The sequence below is a fragment of the Falco cherrug genome, chromosome 4, assembly GCF_023634085.1.
Source record: "Falco cherrug isolate bFalChe1 chromosome 4, bFalChe1.pri, whole genome shotgun sequence".
Lineage (NCBI taxonomy): Eukaryota > Metazoa > Chordata > Aves > Falconiformes > Falconidae > Falco > Falco cherrug.
This window is the reverse complement of record NC_073700.1, coordinates 33,402,642-33,416,237: the sequence shown is the minus strand read 5'-3', so window position 1 is coordinate 33,416,237 and position 13,596 is coordinate 33,402,642. Positions and strand designations below refer to the sequence as shown.

General features: G+C 42.4%; 1 protein-coding gene across 9 annotated transcripts in view; it reads left to right on the top strand.

Annotated features, from left to right (window-relative positions):
• The first annotated feature begins 110 nt into the window (after positions 1-110).
• Positions 111-13,596, top strand: part of OTOA (otoancorin) — a 40,894-nt gene continuing 27,408 nt past the window's right edge. For 2 of the 9 annotated variants that reach the window (XM_027810057.2, XM_027810053.2), the window contains exons 1-11: positions 277-600; positions 3,184-3,267; positions 3,615-3,643; positions 3,734-3,764; positions 3,858-3,885; positions 4,815-4,902; positions 6,390-6,521; positions 7,926-8,161; positions 8,375-8,478; positions 11,975-12,081; positions 12,549-12,688. In XM_027810057.2, coding sequence (XP_027665858.1) covers positions 3,189-3,267; positions 3,615-3,643; positions 3,734-3,764; positions 3,858-3,885; positions 4,815-4,902; positions 6,390-6,521; positions 7,926-8,161; positions 8,375-8,478; positions 11,975-12,081; positions 12,549-12,688 — 974 coding nt within the window. In that variant the 5' untranslated portion in view covers positions 277-600; positions 3,184-3,188. Of the gene's footprint in view, positions 246-272; positions 601-963; positions 3,268-3,614; positions 3,644-3,733; positions 3,765-3,857; positions 3,886-4,814; positions 4,903-6,389; positions 6,522-7,925; positions 8,162-8,374; positions 8,479-11,974; positions 12,082-12,548; positions 12,689-13,596 lie in introns of those variants that run through there. The other 7 variants (XM_027810054.2, XM_027810058.2, XM_027810059.2 and 4 more) reach the window with 7 other exon arrangements.

The window sequence follows — 13,596 nt, the reverse complement described above, 5'->3', positions numbered from 1 at the left end:
GGGGACCCTGCCTTGTCCCTGTGCTGTCCCTGTCCTAAGGCACACTTTGTGGTCTCACTAACGTGCAGTGCTTTGCCCTGGAGAGTAACTAAACTGTCTGTTCTGTCGAGGTGTGGCACTGGATGTATTGCATCGCAGGAGAAAAAGGCTGTGCAAGGGCATGATCTAATCGGAAACTTTCAGCACAAAGGTGGAACAACTTCATCTCACAGAAACCACAGCCCCCTTTTGCTGGGTGGTCCCAGGTACAGTCCGTTCATTTCTGCTCCGAGGAGCCCAGGGCCACCTGCCTGTGCTCAGGGTGGGGAGGTGGGAGCAGGGTGCTGGGTACCACCAGCCTGGCCCCGTGTTCTCCTCACACAACTCGTTGAGCTCTCACCACCTCGGGAGGGGATGCATCCTTGCAGTCCCCCACCCTCCGAGCCCCCCAGCAGAGGAGACGTCTCCCCTCCCTCTGGCTGAAGGCCGGTGCTGCTGGGCAGGCACCTGCGCTGCGAGGCGGTGCTGGTCCCAGTCCCTGCCCCCTGCGCTGGGGTCCCTGGCTGGAGCCGCCCAGCTGTTGCACTGCCTGTGCGGGAAGGCAGCACGCAGCAGAGGCAGGTAACGTGCTGTGGGGTCCTGGGTCTTCCCAAGAACCCACCATCTCTTTCTTCTCTTCTGCCATCCCCTTGCTTTCCTCTCCCTTTCCAGCCTGACCCCCTCGAGGGGTCCTTCACTATATATATTGCTTTTTTTCAGAGGTGCTGGGAGGCTGGCTGGAAGGGGGAGGATGGGCATTGGCTGTGCAAGGGCTTATCAGCAAGGCTTCTGATTATGAGGTTAGCTTTCTGGTTATCAAGCTTCAGATAAGGCAGCAACTGCATCGGAGTGAGTGATAAAAAGTCCAGGATTTCTTTACATGGAAGAGCGGCTGTTTAGGGAGCAAGAGAAGGTAATCTGGGAGCTCCTCATAACTCGAAAGTTCGTAGCAGGGTGACATCTCAGAGATCCGATTGCAGCATATGCTGCCATGGTGCAAGGAACAATCTGGGCAGATGCTGGATGGGATCTGCAACAGATCCCCACACAGTGATTTGGGATTATCTAAAAGCTGCAGTGAACTTCTGCAAACAGACTGATTTCACTGGCAAAAGGAACTATTTCATCCTACAGGTTGTTTTATCAAGCAGGTTGATTTCACAGCAGATTTTTTCTGCACCTGGTAATTTTCTATTGGAGTTAGTCAGGATGAAAAAGCACTTTCCTTAGCATTTAATCTTATTACATAAGAATTTAGCATGCTGTAATCAAAACCCACTCCCTAATCAAAGTGAATGAGCTGGAATAAACAAATCAGGATTGACTTTGGTAGCATGATTTAAACTATGCAAAGTAATCAAACCTTACTGCAAAATTAATAGGGCAAAGGCAGAAACAAACACAAGAAACTTCATTGTCTAGGAAACCAGATACGTCTGAGTGAGAGACATGTACTGTAGTGCTCCCAAAAGAATAGCTGAAAAAGGTTTCAGTGTGTGCAAGAACAGGACAGAGGCAATAGCTTCTTAAAGTCTAATGTTTAAATTTTTCATCGTCTGTCAGTTTGAGTCACTCCTGTTACAAGACTGGAGTTAAGTATTTGTGATACTGAAGTGTTGCTAGAGGCTGTTGAAAGACGTTTTCATAAAAGAGTACCTTGCTGATACGTGAGATTAAGCAGTCTGAAAAGGTGTTTGTATTTATCAAATGTTCAGATCTGTAACTCAAGCCACAGCAAAGAACTTTTTTTTTAAAAAAAAAAAAAAAAAAGGAGAGAATGAGTCCAAATTCAGCAACAAAAAGAAATGCAGAAATTGTGTTGCAGATAAACCCTTGAAATGAAGGAAAGGGAGAGAAAACCTAACAAAGTCATCTCAGTGTCAGAGCATAGTTGGCCAACAGGGCTCTAAAATCAGAGACTAATCCTAGTGTAAGAAGCTGCAATCTGTAGAGCAGGGTATCATCTAATATCTCAGATTAATTAATTGTTTTACCTGTGGGGATGGTAACTCTCATGGCTGGGCAGAGTGCCAGGCCGAGGGTGCAGAGGCAGAAAATCCCCTCTGCAGTAAACTTGCTGCAACGTGGATTAAAGCAGCTCATGGTCCTCAGTGCTGCGGAGGGGACATAGCTGCAGGAACACGTGTGTGAGCGAGACCACCTCGGTCTCAGCTTCCTTTCCATCCCATTGCCTTATGGCAATGTTATCCTTGTCCTTCAGGAGCTAGATAGAAAGCAACACATTCATTTCATATAGGACAACTGTGAGACTGTCAGATCTTTTCTGATGAGAATCTGTGGTGCCCTGGTGAAAAGCTCTGGGTATCCTATTACTGCCCTTCCAGCTATTTTATCTTTCCGTGATCTTTATGCCTCATAGCACAGGGATAGCAAGACCTACTAAAACACATATTTCCATAGAAACTGTGTCCTAGCTGATGGGGAAAAATTGATGGTACGCTTCTCATGAGTACAGACCAGAGCTTTGATTTGTCTAAATGAAGTGGCATGGTCTTGAACCTGGTTTCTCAAATGTGTTGCTTTCTCTCTGCTTCAGGAGGGTATAAGGACATTTTTCCCCTTTCGGCAGAGTGATGGCAGCAGGGAAGGGGGGTGCTTCTTCACCCTCCCTGGAGCACTCTGCACGGGCACAGGGCAAGCAGGAGGGCTAGGGCATCCCACGGTTTGAATGCAGGTTCAGGAAACTTAACGAGCTAGAAAAAGCTTAGGGTTTTTTTGGAGCTTCTTTGCTATTTCCTTTTTCACTCCTTCTATTTCTTTTCTCTTTTATCTGAGTTTAAAAGGATTTGTTTGTTTGCTTTAACAAAACTGCATTTAAGTCATATTTAGGTGGAGTGTGGCTTAGTAAATAAATGATGCTACTAGGGGGAAAATTAAGAGCTACTTGGTAAAAGGGAAATAAATCTGGCTGTACATGCACACTTGCAGACTTGTGTTTGCATAAAATTCCTGTCCTGGAAAAAGATCTAAATTAAAAATTTGGGAGCAAGCACTTCTAGATGATTCTGATTTCTATCTGTACTCCGTAGCTTAGGCTGTCTCTGATTTATGGCTCTGAAAGTTTTGGGTGAATATTGCCTTTTGACTTTGTTCTTTTAATTTTCCTTTTCAATCCAAATATCTTCTGATTCTAATAAACACTAGAAGAAATGTCCAGACTTTTGAAGATATGTTTCTTATTGATATCAGTGAATCATGCTGAGATTACACGCAGTCAGAACTCTGAAGGTAAGACCAGAACTCCTGTATGAGGGATGTATTTTGTGTGGATGGAAAAAGCTATGTGTAGTAAAATAGACGCAGTACTGTTTAGTAACTAGGACCATAGTCTCTGCTTTCTTGAATTCATGGAGCTATGCCAGCAAAGAATTTAACCAAGCTTGCTTATTTTTTAACAGCATTTTATTTTCACTGCTTTTTTGTAAATACGTTTAATCAAAACTGCATTAAATGCTTATAAATAAATTGTATGTCTATATATAGCTTTGATTACTGCATACAATACAGCATTTTTGTAGAACAGTTGAATGGTGAAACATTAAATCAACTTTCAGTAATGGAATAATCTTTTACAGATTTGCCTCCATTATTACACAAAGCTGTGGTTAGTATTTTTATTTGATCTCTTTACTAGCATTTTGTATTATAATTAAAAATAATATTTTGCTACATATATTTATAATTTTTTCCTTAGGATGAAGTAATAACTGGGAAGTATCTGAATGGTAATGTACAAAATTGTTCCCACTTGTGCTTCTAAAAGGAATTAAAACTCAATATCTCACCATAACTTTTTGTGTTCCATTTTTCATGTGCAGCTCTCCTTGATATACTTCATTTTCAAAGGTAATGTGTTACTCTCACCATCCTGGTTTTTTGGTATTATCTTGCACTTTAGATATGATCTGTTTCATTTCCACAGAAACAGGAACATTATGGATGGAATGAAATTGGCACATATGATTACTTTGATTTAGATCTCCTGTGAGTAGTATTTCCTCTTAACAAGGAAAAAGCTGTTTCTCACGATGAAGCAAAAAACATGCATAGAATGAGGCTGAGAATAAATGGCTGCTACAGTTTTCAAAAGTTTTGATAACTAACTTTGTTCATATGTTTCAGAATGACTTCTTAAGGAAATTAGGTGCAGTTCCAGCTTTCTGCCCATCTCCCTTTTTCAGTTCTGCTCCATCCCCCATCCATCCCACTTCCTCCAGCTCCTGGTGACTTTTGAATTATTTGCTAATTTTGTCTGGATTTGAAAGAGCAGTATAAGCCTCAAAGGCAATTCCACTCCTACATATTTTGAGAAAATCAATGGCTGTGTAAAGAAGACACCCTGTAATTAATGGCTCTGCTGAGGGAAAGGCAGCAGACGTTAGTCACCGCACTTCCCTTCTACAAGCAGATCAGAACAGGTATAATGGGGTACCAGGAAGCACATGTATCGCACTGGACTAGCCACAGCACAGCTTGTCTCATGCCTGGAGATGGTACTAATGGCAACACATTGGAAAATTGAGATTATTGTGGGTTGTTGTGGAGCTAGATGAAAAAAATCTATAACTAATTAATTCCGTTCCTCACTGAACCACGTGTTTTCATTGCATTAAATAGGTCAGCTGTTAGTCTCATTAGGCCAGAAAGCCGAATATTCATGTCATTGTGGTATTAGTAGCAGTGTTTGTTCTTCTTATTCTTGTTTTGTCTTGTAATGTGCTATTTTACATGTTATACTATTTTACTGGCATTATTGGTCCTGTTTTCTGTTACAGTTCTAATGTCTGGACAGCAGATATGCTTTCAAAAGTCATGGCATATTTTAATGCCCAGGAAGTTATGTTTACTCTTAGCAGCCTACAGGTTTGTGCCATTTAAAATGCATTAAAAAATTTATTTGAAAAACAACCTCTCTGCCAAAACTAGGTTGTCAGTGATAGAGATGACTAACAGACCTACAATGTAGCAGATGAGTAGGAAATAGGCATAGGATTGTCTTTTTTTCCCCTGAGATTGCAGGGGTATGCAAGGCAGTAATAATAATGAAGCAGACCTTTTTGCTTTTCCTCTGATGGAAAGCAGACACTATAGAAGTTTTCAGGCTTAATGATTGTTTCTGAATTGAGTATATTCCCGTGCTGTTTCTCCACAAAATGGCAGGTTTCTCCCAGATTTTGACTGTGGCTGTAGTTTTGCACTCTTTCTAATGGAATGAGAGGCTCCAGAGCATCCTACAAAATGCATCCACCTTTTCAAGCTCCTCTGAACTCTGTTTTTGTAAATTATCAATGTGGAAGTGATATAGGAAAAAGTCATTGTTCTTTATGCCTGGTCGTTATGATTAGTTATGAGCTGGCTTAAGTGGAGCTGTAGCCTGCTAATCAAAACCTGAGCCCCTCCCTCCTTCGTACGCGCGTGCGCACACACACACACAAAGATTAAAAAAGGCAAGCGTCAAGTGTGCGATCTCTGAGCCTCAGGCACTCCCAAAAGCCCACGGCCATGTAGCTCCACAGCGCTTGAACCTTTTCCCAAGCTCCGTTTCACTGTCACAGCTAATCCAAACCTACGTGAGACTAATGCTGCCTCTTCCCATTTGATTAGATTTATTAACACTTTAATGCTGTAAGCAGGTGTGGATGCCCTAGACAACAAGGACCTAACTATGTTAATATTTGCTGGTGGCAATGCAAGCTAAGCAAAACCAACAAAGAACAGTTTCAATTCAAATTCCAAACCAATTCTGAAATAATTCTGTCAGGAATTAGAAGGGATTTTACTCCAGTCTGGTGCTAATGAGCCTTACAATGCTTTCTGTTCCAATGTTATAATTCCCCTTAGATTTTCAAAACAGGCCTGAGATTGTTAACGGGTAATGCAGTTTGATGTGAGAGAGAATATTTTTTGCCTTACGACCTGGTACAGACTTTTCCTCCCATCTAATTGCATATTTCCTTCCCTTTTTTAAGTAATAATATGCACACGGTACCTGATTTTTTTGAGCTCTTTAAAAGTTGCATTTTCACAGCTCTGCTGTGTGAAGCTGAAAAGCGTTATTACTCTTCTTTATGAAGTGAGAAACCGAGGCATCTTTCTTAAGTGGCTCACTGGAGAATGGCTCGCTCGCAAAGCCAAGAATAGGCTTTAAAAATCACTGCGTTTCAGAATTACATTTAGGTTATTTTTGTTTACAGTTAGTGTTGAGTATAGTTATTCTAGTTGTTGACAACACAGACAGTACAGGAGCTAAGCACTTATCTCTCCTTAAGCGGAGGTTTTCAGGGAGTAAAATGCCCCTACTACAATAGTACAAGTTTTGTGTATATTCTGCATATTTTTCTGTACTTCAGATGTCCATAAAAAGTTACCTGAAGAACCTTTTATACCAGCCTAGGCAACTACTATCCGAATTCCAACAGCTTGATCAGCAGCAGTTCCGAACTGCAATGAAGTATCTCTTCAACAGCAGAAAGGACCATCTTGTAAGTCACTTTGCACTTGGTAGAAAGACAAGCTGCTGTCAGTGGTTTGGATAAATGAGAGAGGGCCAGACTGGGGGTCTCGCAGTGCACACCGTGTGGTTCCTTAGCTGGCTTGGATTAGATTCCAGGAGCCCCTCTTGTTAGCTTGGATTTACTTAACGTAATTCTTGCTGTCTGAAAGTTTGGTGCCAAGTCCAAGTCAGTCATTGGGATTTTCTCTGTAATCAGTGGAGAGAAATGCATCTCCAGAGAATGATCTACCTTCCTGAGCAAGTTTCTACGGTAGGTCAGACCAGTTGTTCTCGGGGAATATCTGCTTCTCTTCAGTGGCTAGAAAGAGAGCCAAGATGACTAAAGAAGGTGAAATTAGTTATCTTCTTGATTAGTTACAGAAGTGTGCAAGCAAACTGTTGGGCAGTTTGGAGGAGAGGTAGCATAACGTCATTTGCTTGCCACTGTGGTGTGTTCCCTATGTGGCCCATCATAAAAAGTCTGGCTTAAAGTCTGTGAGTGCCACGCCAGGAGGATCACTCCTGCAGAGAGGACCTCCACCGCAGGGGTAGGATCATAGCCTGGTGTAGGAGAGCACTTAGCATCTTCCCTGCCGCAAGAAAGGGCCTCCTGCATGGGTAGTGCTGAGAGGATGGAGATTAATCTGGGAGAAAAGGGAGATTGACTGGCCAGAATAAACGGTGTGTAATCCACTATTCAGACAGTGGTGGTGCAGCTCCTGCTGCCCGAGCACACGGGATAGGTGTGCAGCATGCACTGGAAGACAGAGCAGTAGAGCATAAGCACTTTCAACAAACTACATTTTGTCTTCTCAGACAGCATACCCAGTTCTTCCAGGACTGATAATACTGCCTGAACAAATCACCAAGCCCAGGACTATCAGCTCTGAACAGGCTGTCCTAGACATGTTGATTTGAGAGACAGAGCAACCTAATAATCCATCCCTAACCAGGATGACGTTCCCTGGGCTTGGTTCTTTGACGTTACCCCATCTTCTGGAGGGGATGTGTGTAGTAATAGCTGCAAGAAATACTGCATGGGAAAATGTCTATTCTAGAGATGTCTATGTATTCAATTATGTATAAAATAATAACCTTTTGATTCCGATATACTTTCAATTTCCAAGTAACTAGTGCTTTCATGAGAGCACACGCTATAACTTCAGCCATTTGGATTATTTTTCTGTTTTTCATTTTGTCAAAAGATTCAAGCTGGTCTCTGGCCAGTGCCAGAAAGGAATTATCTGAAGTAATGCAACCAGACAGTATTTTGCAGCTATTTTTCATGAGAACAGCACCATATCTTTTGTAGAGTGCTTTCTGTCAGGCCTCAAAATGAACAATGTATTGAATTAATCAGAGAGACATTCTTTTAATGCTTTTTTGCTTGCAGGAAATGGGAAATGTTATTCTTGATTGGGGCAAGACTAGAGAGAGAATTTTTCAAAGCCCAGGAGTAAACAGGACCTTGTTCCTTATAACACTGGATAAATGCTTTCTGGCTCTGAGTGCTTTGGACTGTGTGGATATCCTAAGCCAGGTTTTGCGTCTGTCAGCAGTGAACTATCTCCAACCTGATGTCATTGGGAACCTCCCAAACGTTCTGCTGGAGGATGCTTTCAGAAACTTGTAAGCCATTTATTTTCCAGATGCAATTAATACTATGTAGTATTTTCTGACTATATATACCTTTAAAAAGAGGTTACTATATGGTCTCAGTCTCTTTTCCAGATAGAGCTTTCGGCTTCTGTGTTGCTCTTTCTAAAAACATTTGTCCATGTGTGTAATTTAAAAAAAAATAGTTAACTCATTAGTGAACTAAAATTCCCTTGTATCACTTAGATCAACAGTATTCAAGGACCTCTATGACAAAACCTCAGCAAATACACAGAAAGCTCTGTATGGCTGGATGAAGCAGATGCTACAAAAATCCTATAACAGGAGTGGTATGTTATGTACAAAGTATTTTCTTCTTGCTTATCATAAGAGAAAAACAGTCAGCAAAAGACCTACCCATTGTATTGAATTGTTTCCCAAATTCAACACAGGTCTGTTTAAGAGGAGCTGTCTTGAATAGCTTTGCTCCAGAATACAGTAAACATAATATTTTTGTTATTCACAGCAAATAGTTCTGAAAAGATGCTTGCCCTTCATCTCTTCTGCACAGAGCTCTATGTGAAATCTTTGCACTGAAGTCCTTTTTCTAAGATTTAAATAGGATACAATTGTCAGGTACTCTGCACAGGCATGTTGTTCACTTCTAAACTCCTATTCAGTCTAGAAAAACAGATCTGTCTCAGAACACATTATCCAATGCACTGTTTAAAAATAAAAAAGAAATGCAGACGTTGAAGTTCTACTGCACGTGGCACTATATAATTCAGAAAAGGGATGAGATAAAACCAAAGGTAATTAATTCTGATTTTATGCATTTTGCCACATCTGTTTGCCTTGTTAATGTGCCTTAACCAGATGTGCCACAGCTGGGACAGTGCAGGACAGGCTCCACAAGGGGGCTGTAAAGTGGCAGCAGCACTGACACATCCCAGCAGTGCTGTCATGGGAGCATTTTACACTTTTAGATGTGTATGTTCTTCCTTTTTCCCTTCACATCAAAGGCAGAATGCCCACTTTGCTTCAGAGGAGCTAAATTTGGTTCCTGGGACTTATGCCATTTCAAAACATCAGACTAACCTATGAAGTTGAGAGAAGAAGTTCATGACACTGCTAGGAGGTGGCATCCCTGCCAGTGCATTACCGGGGAAGCAAAGATGCAGAACTTGCCTGATGATACTCAGCAGCCCTGGGAAAGTCCCACAGCATCAGACATGCTGAGTTACGTCTGAAGCATTAGTGAACCCTCAGCCTGTAAATGGTCACCCAGCTCAGAAGGGACTGAGTATTGCCGTACCTCTGGTACCTCCTGGTTGCTGCTTCAAATGCAAAGCAGCGTAGATAAGGTGATTCACTGGGTGCGGACTGATGGCCGGCTAGTTCTGGTAGTATGAGCTGCAGGAGCCATCAGCCCTGAGCAGGTACAGCTGGACTGCTACCACCATCCAGGCTGTTGTCTAAAACAATCTAAAGCTCACTCAGGTGTATCTGCACACCATGTGTCACAGCATGGAGTGCGGGACAACAGAAGAGTCCTGCAATAGTCTGATTTATTCACTTCCTATGTGGCTAGCACTGGGACCACCTGGGAAAAGGGATCAGCGATCTGCAGAAGCAGCACCTTCCTCATTGAAGCTCAGCAGAAAAGAAACTTGAAAGAAGCTTCATATTTGTGGTGTTGATGGGGCCACCTTCCAAGCGTTTTTTGATGGTTTTGGTGACAGAGAGCTCATTGCTGTGCCTCTGTTGTGCCTGCAGGAAGGCAGAGGGGGCTTCTCCAGCATTGCCCCAGTGTGTCGGGCAGCCCCCGCCGCTGCTGGGTGAGCAAGTGATGACATGGCCAGTGCTGGGTCCTGCACCTGGGGAGGAACCATCCCACACACCAGCCAGCGCAGGCTGGGGCTGAGCTGCTGGGGGCAGCTCTGCGGAGAAGGGCCTGGCAGTGCTGGTGGGCAGCACGTTGCCCATGGGCCAGCAGCATGCCCGTGTGGCCCAGAAGGCCAGTGGTGTCCCGGGGTGCACGAGGAGGAGCGTGGCCAGCAGGACGGGGGAGGGGATCCCCCCCCTCTGCTCTGCCCTGGTGAGGCCGCGTCTGGAGTGCGGTGTCCGGTGCTGGGCTCCCCAGGTCAGGAGAGACAAGGAGCCGCTGGAGAGGGGCCAGCGGGGGCTGCGGAGGTGATGGGGGGCCCGGAGCATCTCCCCTGTGAGGGGAGGCTGAGAGAGCTGGGCCTGTTCAGCCTGGGGAAGACTAAGACAGGATCTTATCAATGCATATAAACACCTTAAGGGCAGGTGCTAAGAGGACAGGGCCGGGCTCTTTTCAGTGGTGCCCAGCGGCAGGACAGGGGCAACGGGCACAAGGTGCGGCACTGGAAGCTCCACCTGAACACGAGGCAGAACTCCTTTCCCTGGAGGGTGCCGGAGCACGGGCACAGGCTGCCCGCAGAGGCTGCGCTGTCTCCTCCTCTGGAGACGTTCAGAACCCGCCTGGATGTGGCTCTGTGTGACCTGCCCCAGGCGACCCTGCTGTGGCGGGGGCTGGGCTGGATGATCCCCAGAGGTCCCTTCCAGAGCCTGTGTCATCTGGCTTCTTATGTCTTAGAGTCAAACCTTTTAAGAAATGTCTTTGTCGCTCAGCCAGTTAGTGCGTTCCATGTATTAACAGCCCTGAGGTGCTGAGGGATGAAGCATGCTTGTAGCCCTTACAAAAACAAGAGGCTGGAACTTCCAAATTTTGTACCTTATTTAAAAATAACAAAACAGGTTTTGGGGATCACATCTACCATGCTTAGTAATTGCCAGTCTGTTTCACTGAAGGCCACAGTCAGCATCCTTAAATTGTGCTAGTTCTTTTGTTTAATTTTGCTGTCCTATCTTTCAACTCTCTTAATATTCCTGAGGTAATATCACTTAAAAAAAAAAAGGCCTGACAGTTCTGCTGGGAGCATCATTGTCTCAGCTAAGGAGCTTAGATCTGTGTTTGCAAAAAATCACTTACTAAATGGGATTCTTCTGCTTCTGATATTTATAGGCTGGGGCTTTTTGGATACTGAAAACTCTTCAAAGTGCACAGATGATTTTATTCTAACAGAGTTGTTATTATCAGCGCTGCTGAGGAATGTGTTCAGAGGTATCACATGCTGAGCCATCCAAATTATGACACCTTGGAGAAAATACTTATTTTGTGGCTCCAAGTACCTGTCTAGTCAATAAATATTTTCTTGTCAGGGATATTTGGATCTTGATTTAATTTTCAGTCCTTGGGAGAATGTTACTAAACGAATGACGTTTTTTAACTGTTACACAGTACTTTGTATTTTGCCAACCTATTTTTATATAGGTACGTAAATGATTTTTCATTTTCTCCATTATTGCTATTGCATATTGCTGAAATAAGTGGTATCATTAATTATAATATATAAGATATATAAAATGTTACAAAGTATCATGACTTCCTGATGTTCTTAAATAATACATTTGATTAGGAGAACTGAATTTTAAAAATGCTGCTCCATATTTAATACTATTGGTTTCATTTTTCCTGTCCCATCCATTTTATATTTTGACATCATAAAACATTAATCATTTTCATATGAGAAAACTTCAGACATTTGAAACACTTTCATTTTCATCAAAAAATATATGGGCTCATAAAAATGTAGTACTAAAATCCAGCTGATGGAGGGAACCTGACTCTCTCTGCTAAGGATTTTTCTGATTTGCAGATTTTTGTAAAATTATTTACCAATAACAGGTTACTGGGTACAATGTATTTGAAAAATAACAGCTTTCTTAACATTGTAGTGATTATTTATTTGTACAAAACAGAGTTCAATGAATCAACTTCTTGGGTCAGTGCAGAAAACTTATGGATTTTGGGAAGATATATGGTCCATCTCCCGTTAGAAGATATTCTGAAAATTAGTCTCGATGAAGTAAGTAATTTCATTGTTCTTCAGGTAACTGCGGTTGGATATATCATTGTCAAGTGATGTCAGCTACTAACAATGTGAACACAAATGCAAACTCAAACATGAAAAATAGGTTTATATATTTTAATTACTTAAATATGATGTGAATCCAAATCCATTGTCAACCAAATATTCTTCTCTTTTTGGAATTTGAAAGTGCCTATCATTAATATGTAATTATTTATCTGTATCAGAATTCTGTGACTTGTACTGAAAGATAGGGACCAATGACAGAAGAACCTCAAATTATTTGACAGTTTGGCAGAGAATTGCTCACTCAGCTTTGCCTTCAAAAATTCTGTATTATCCAAATCTATCTTCTACCTTTCTCTATAACATGAATGGAATAAGTTATTATAGAGCATCAAATATATTTTATTGAATGCAATTGTGTCATAATCCTGACACATGATTTTGTTTGCACTGGTCAGATAAGACTATTCATTAGCTATGACAATGCCACAAAACAGTTGGACACAGTGTATGACATCACACCAGAGCTTGCACAAGCTTTCCTGGAAAGAATAAACTCATCAGGATTTGATATGAGAAACACTTCAACTATCTACAGGCAAGTATGTTAGATCTACTGCTTTTCTTTTGCTTTTATGGCTGTGTGTGGAGAGGATGAACAAGGAAGGAGGAAAGAGAGGAGCAATAAGTAGCTGATGGAAGTGTTGGTGTGGCATAACTTTTCCCTTCCAGCAGAAAAATCTAGGCTGAAATCCAACCCTGTTTAGCAACAGTGAAGAACTGCTACTTTATGAATTTTTGGAGGTGTGCCTGATTAGCTAATGCTTTGTCTCCTGCTGCGCAGTGAGGAGTTGGCTGTAGTATTAGTAGGAGAACTATAGCAGTATCTGGGGGACCCAGTCGAAGCTCCATCACATTGCACAGTGCCGCAATAAAACAGAGACATGAGTTGCCTTGGCTGTTTGAATCACAGAAGATAGGTGTTTTGTGGAAATCATGTTAGTTAGGTTTGAAGGAGGAAATTGTAACTCATGCCAGCCAGGTGTGCAAGTGGTTTTTCGTTGATGTGGGTGTCACCAGAGAGGTCACAAAGCTCATCCTGCTGTCCTCTTTGTCCTGCAGGGCAGAGACAAGCCATGCTTAAACACTTGAGACTGTTAGCATATAAGCAGAAAACTGCATCTTCAGGGCTGTCAAATCAGCACTGAACTTACTTTAACAATAATAAACGAAAATAAACTGCTCTTACTCATAAATATACAGTGAACATGAGCTATCTGCAAGAGTGCTGTACTCCACGTTTACATTTACACTGTTGTGTCAATGGATGTATTTAGTCCCAAGACACCACTGTCTGAAGTTATTTGTAGTCTCCTTGGGGGATACCTTGGAGTTTTAAACTAATGGAGAATATGCTTTATGGCTTCAGAGCTCCTGTCATTATTGCAATGTAACTCACTGACTTTCGTGAAGTATTGCTGATTGTTGGAGGTGTAAGTGGGAGAA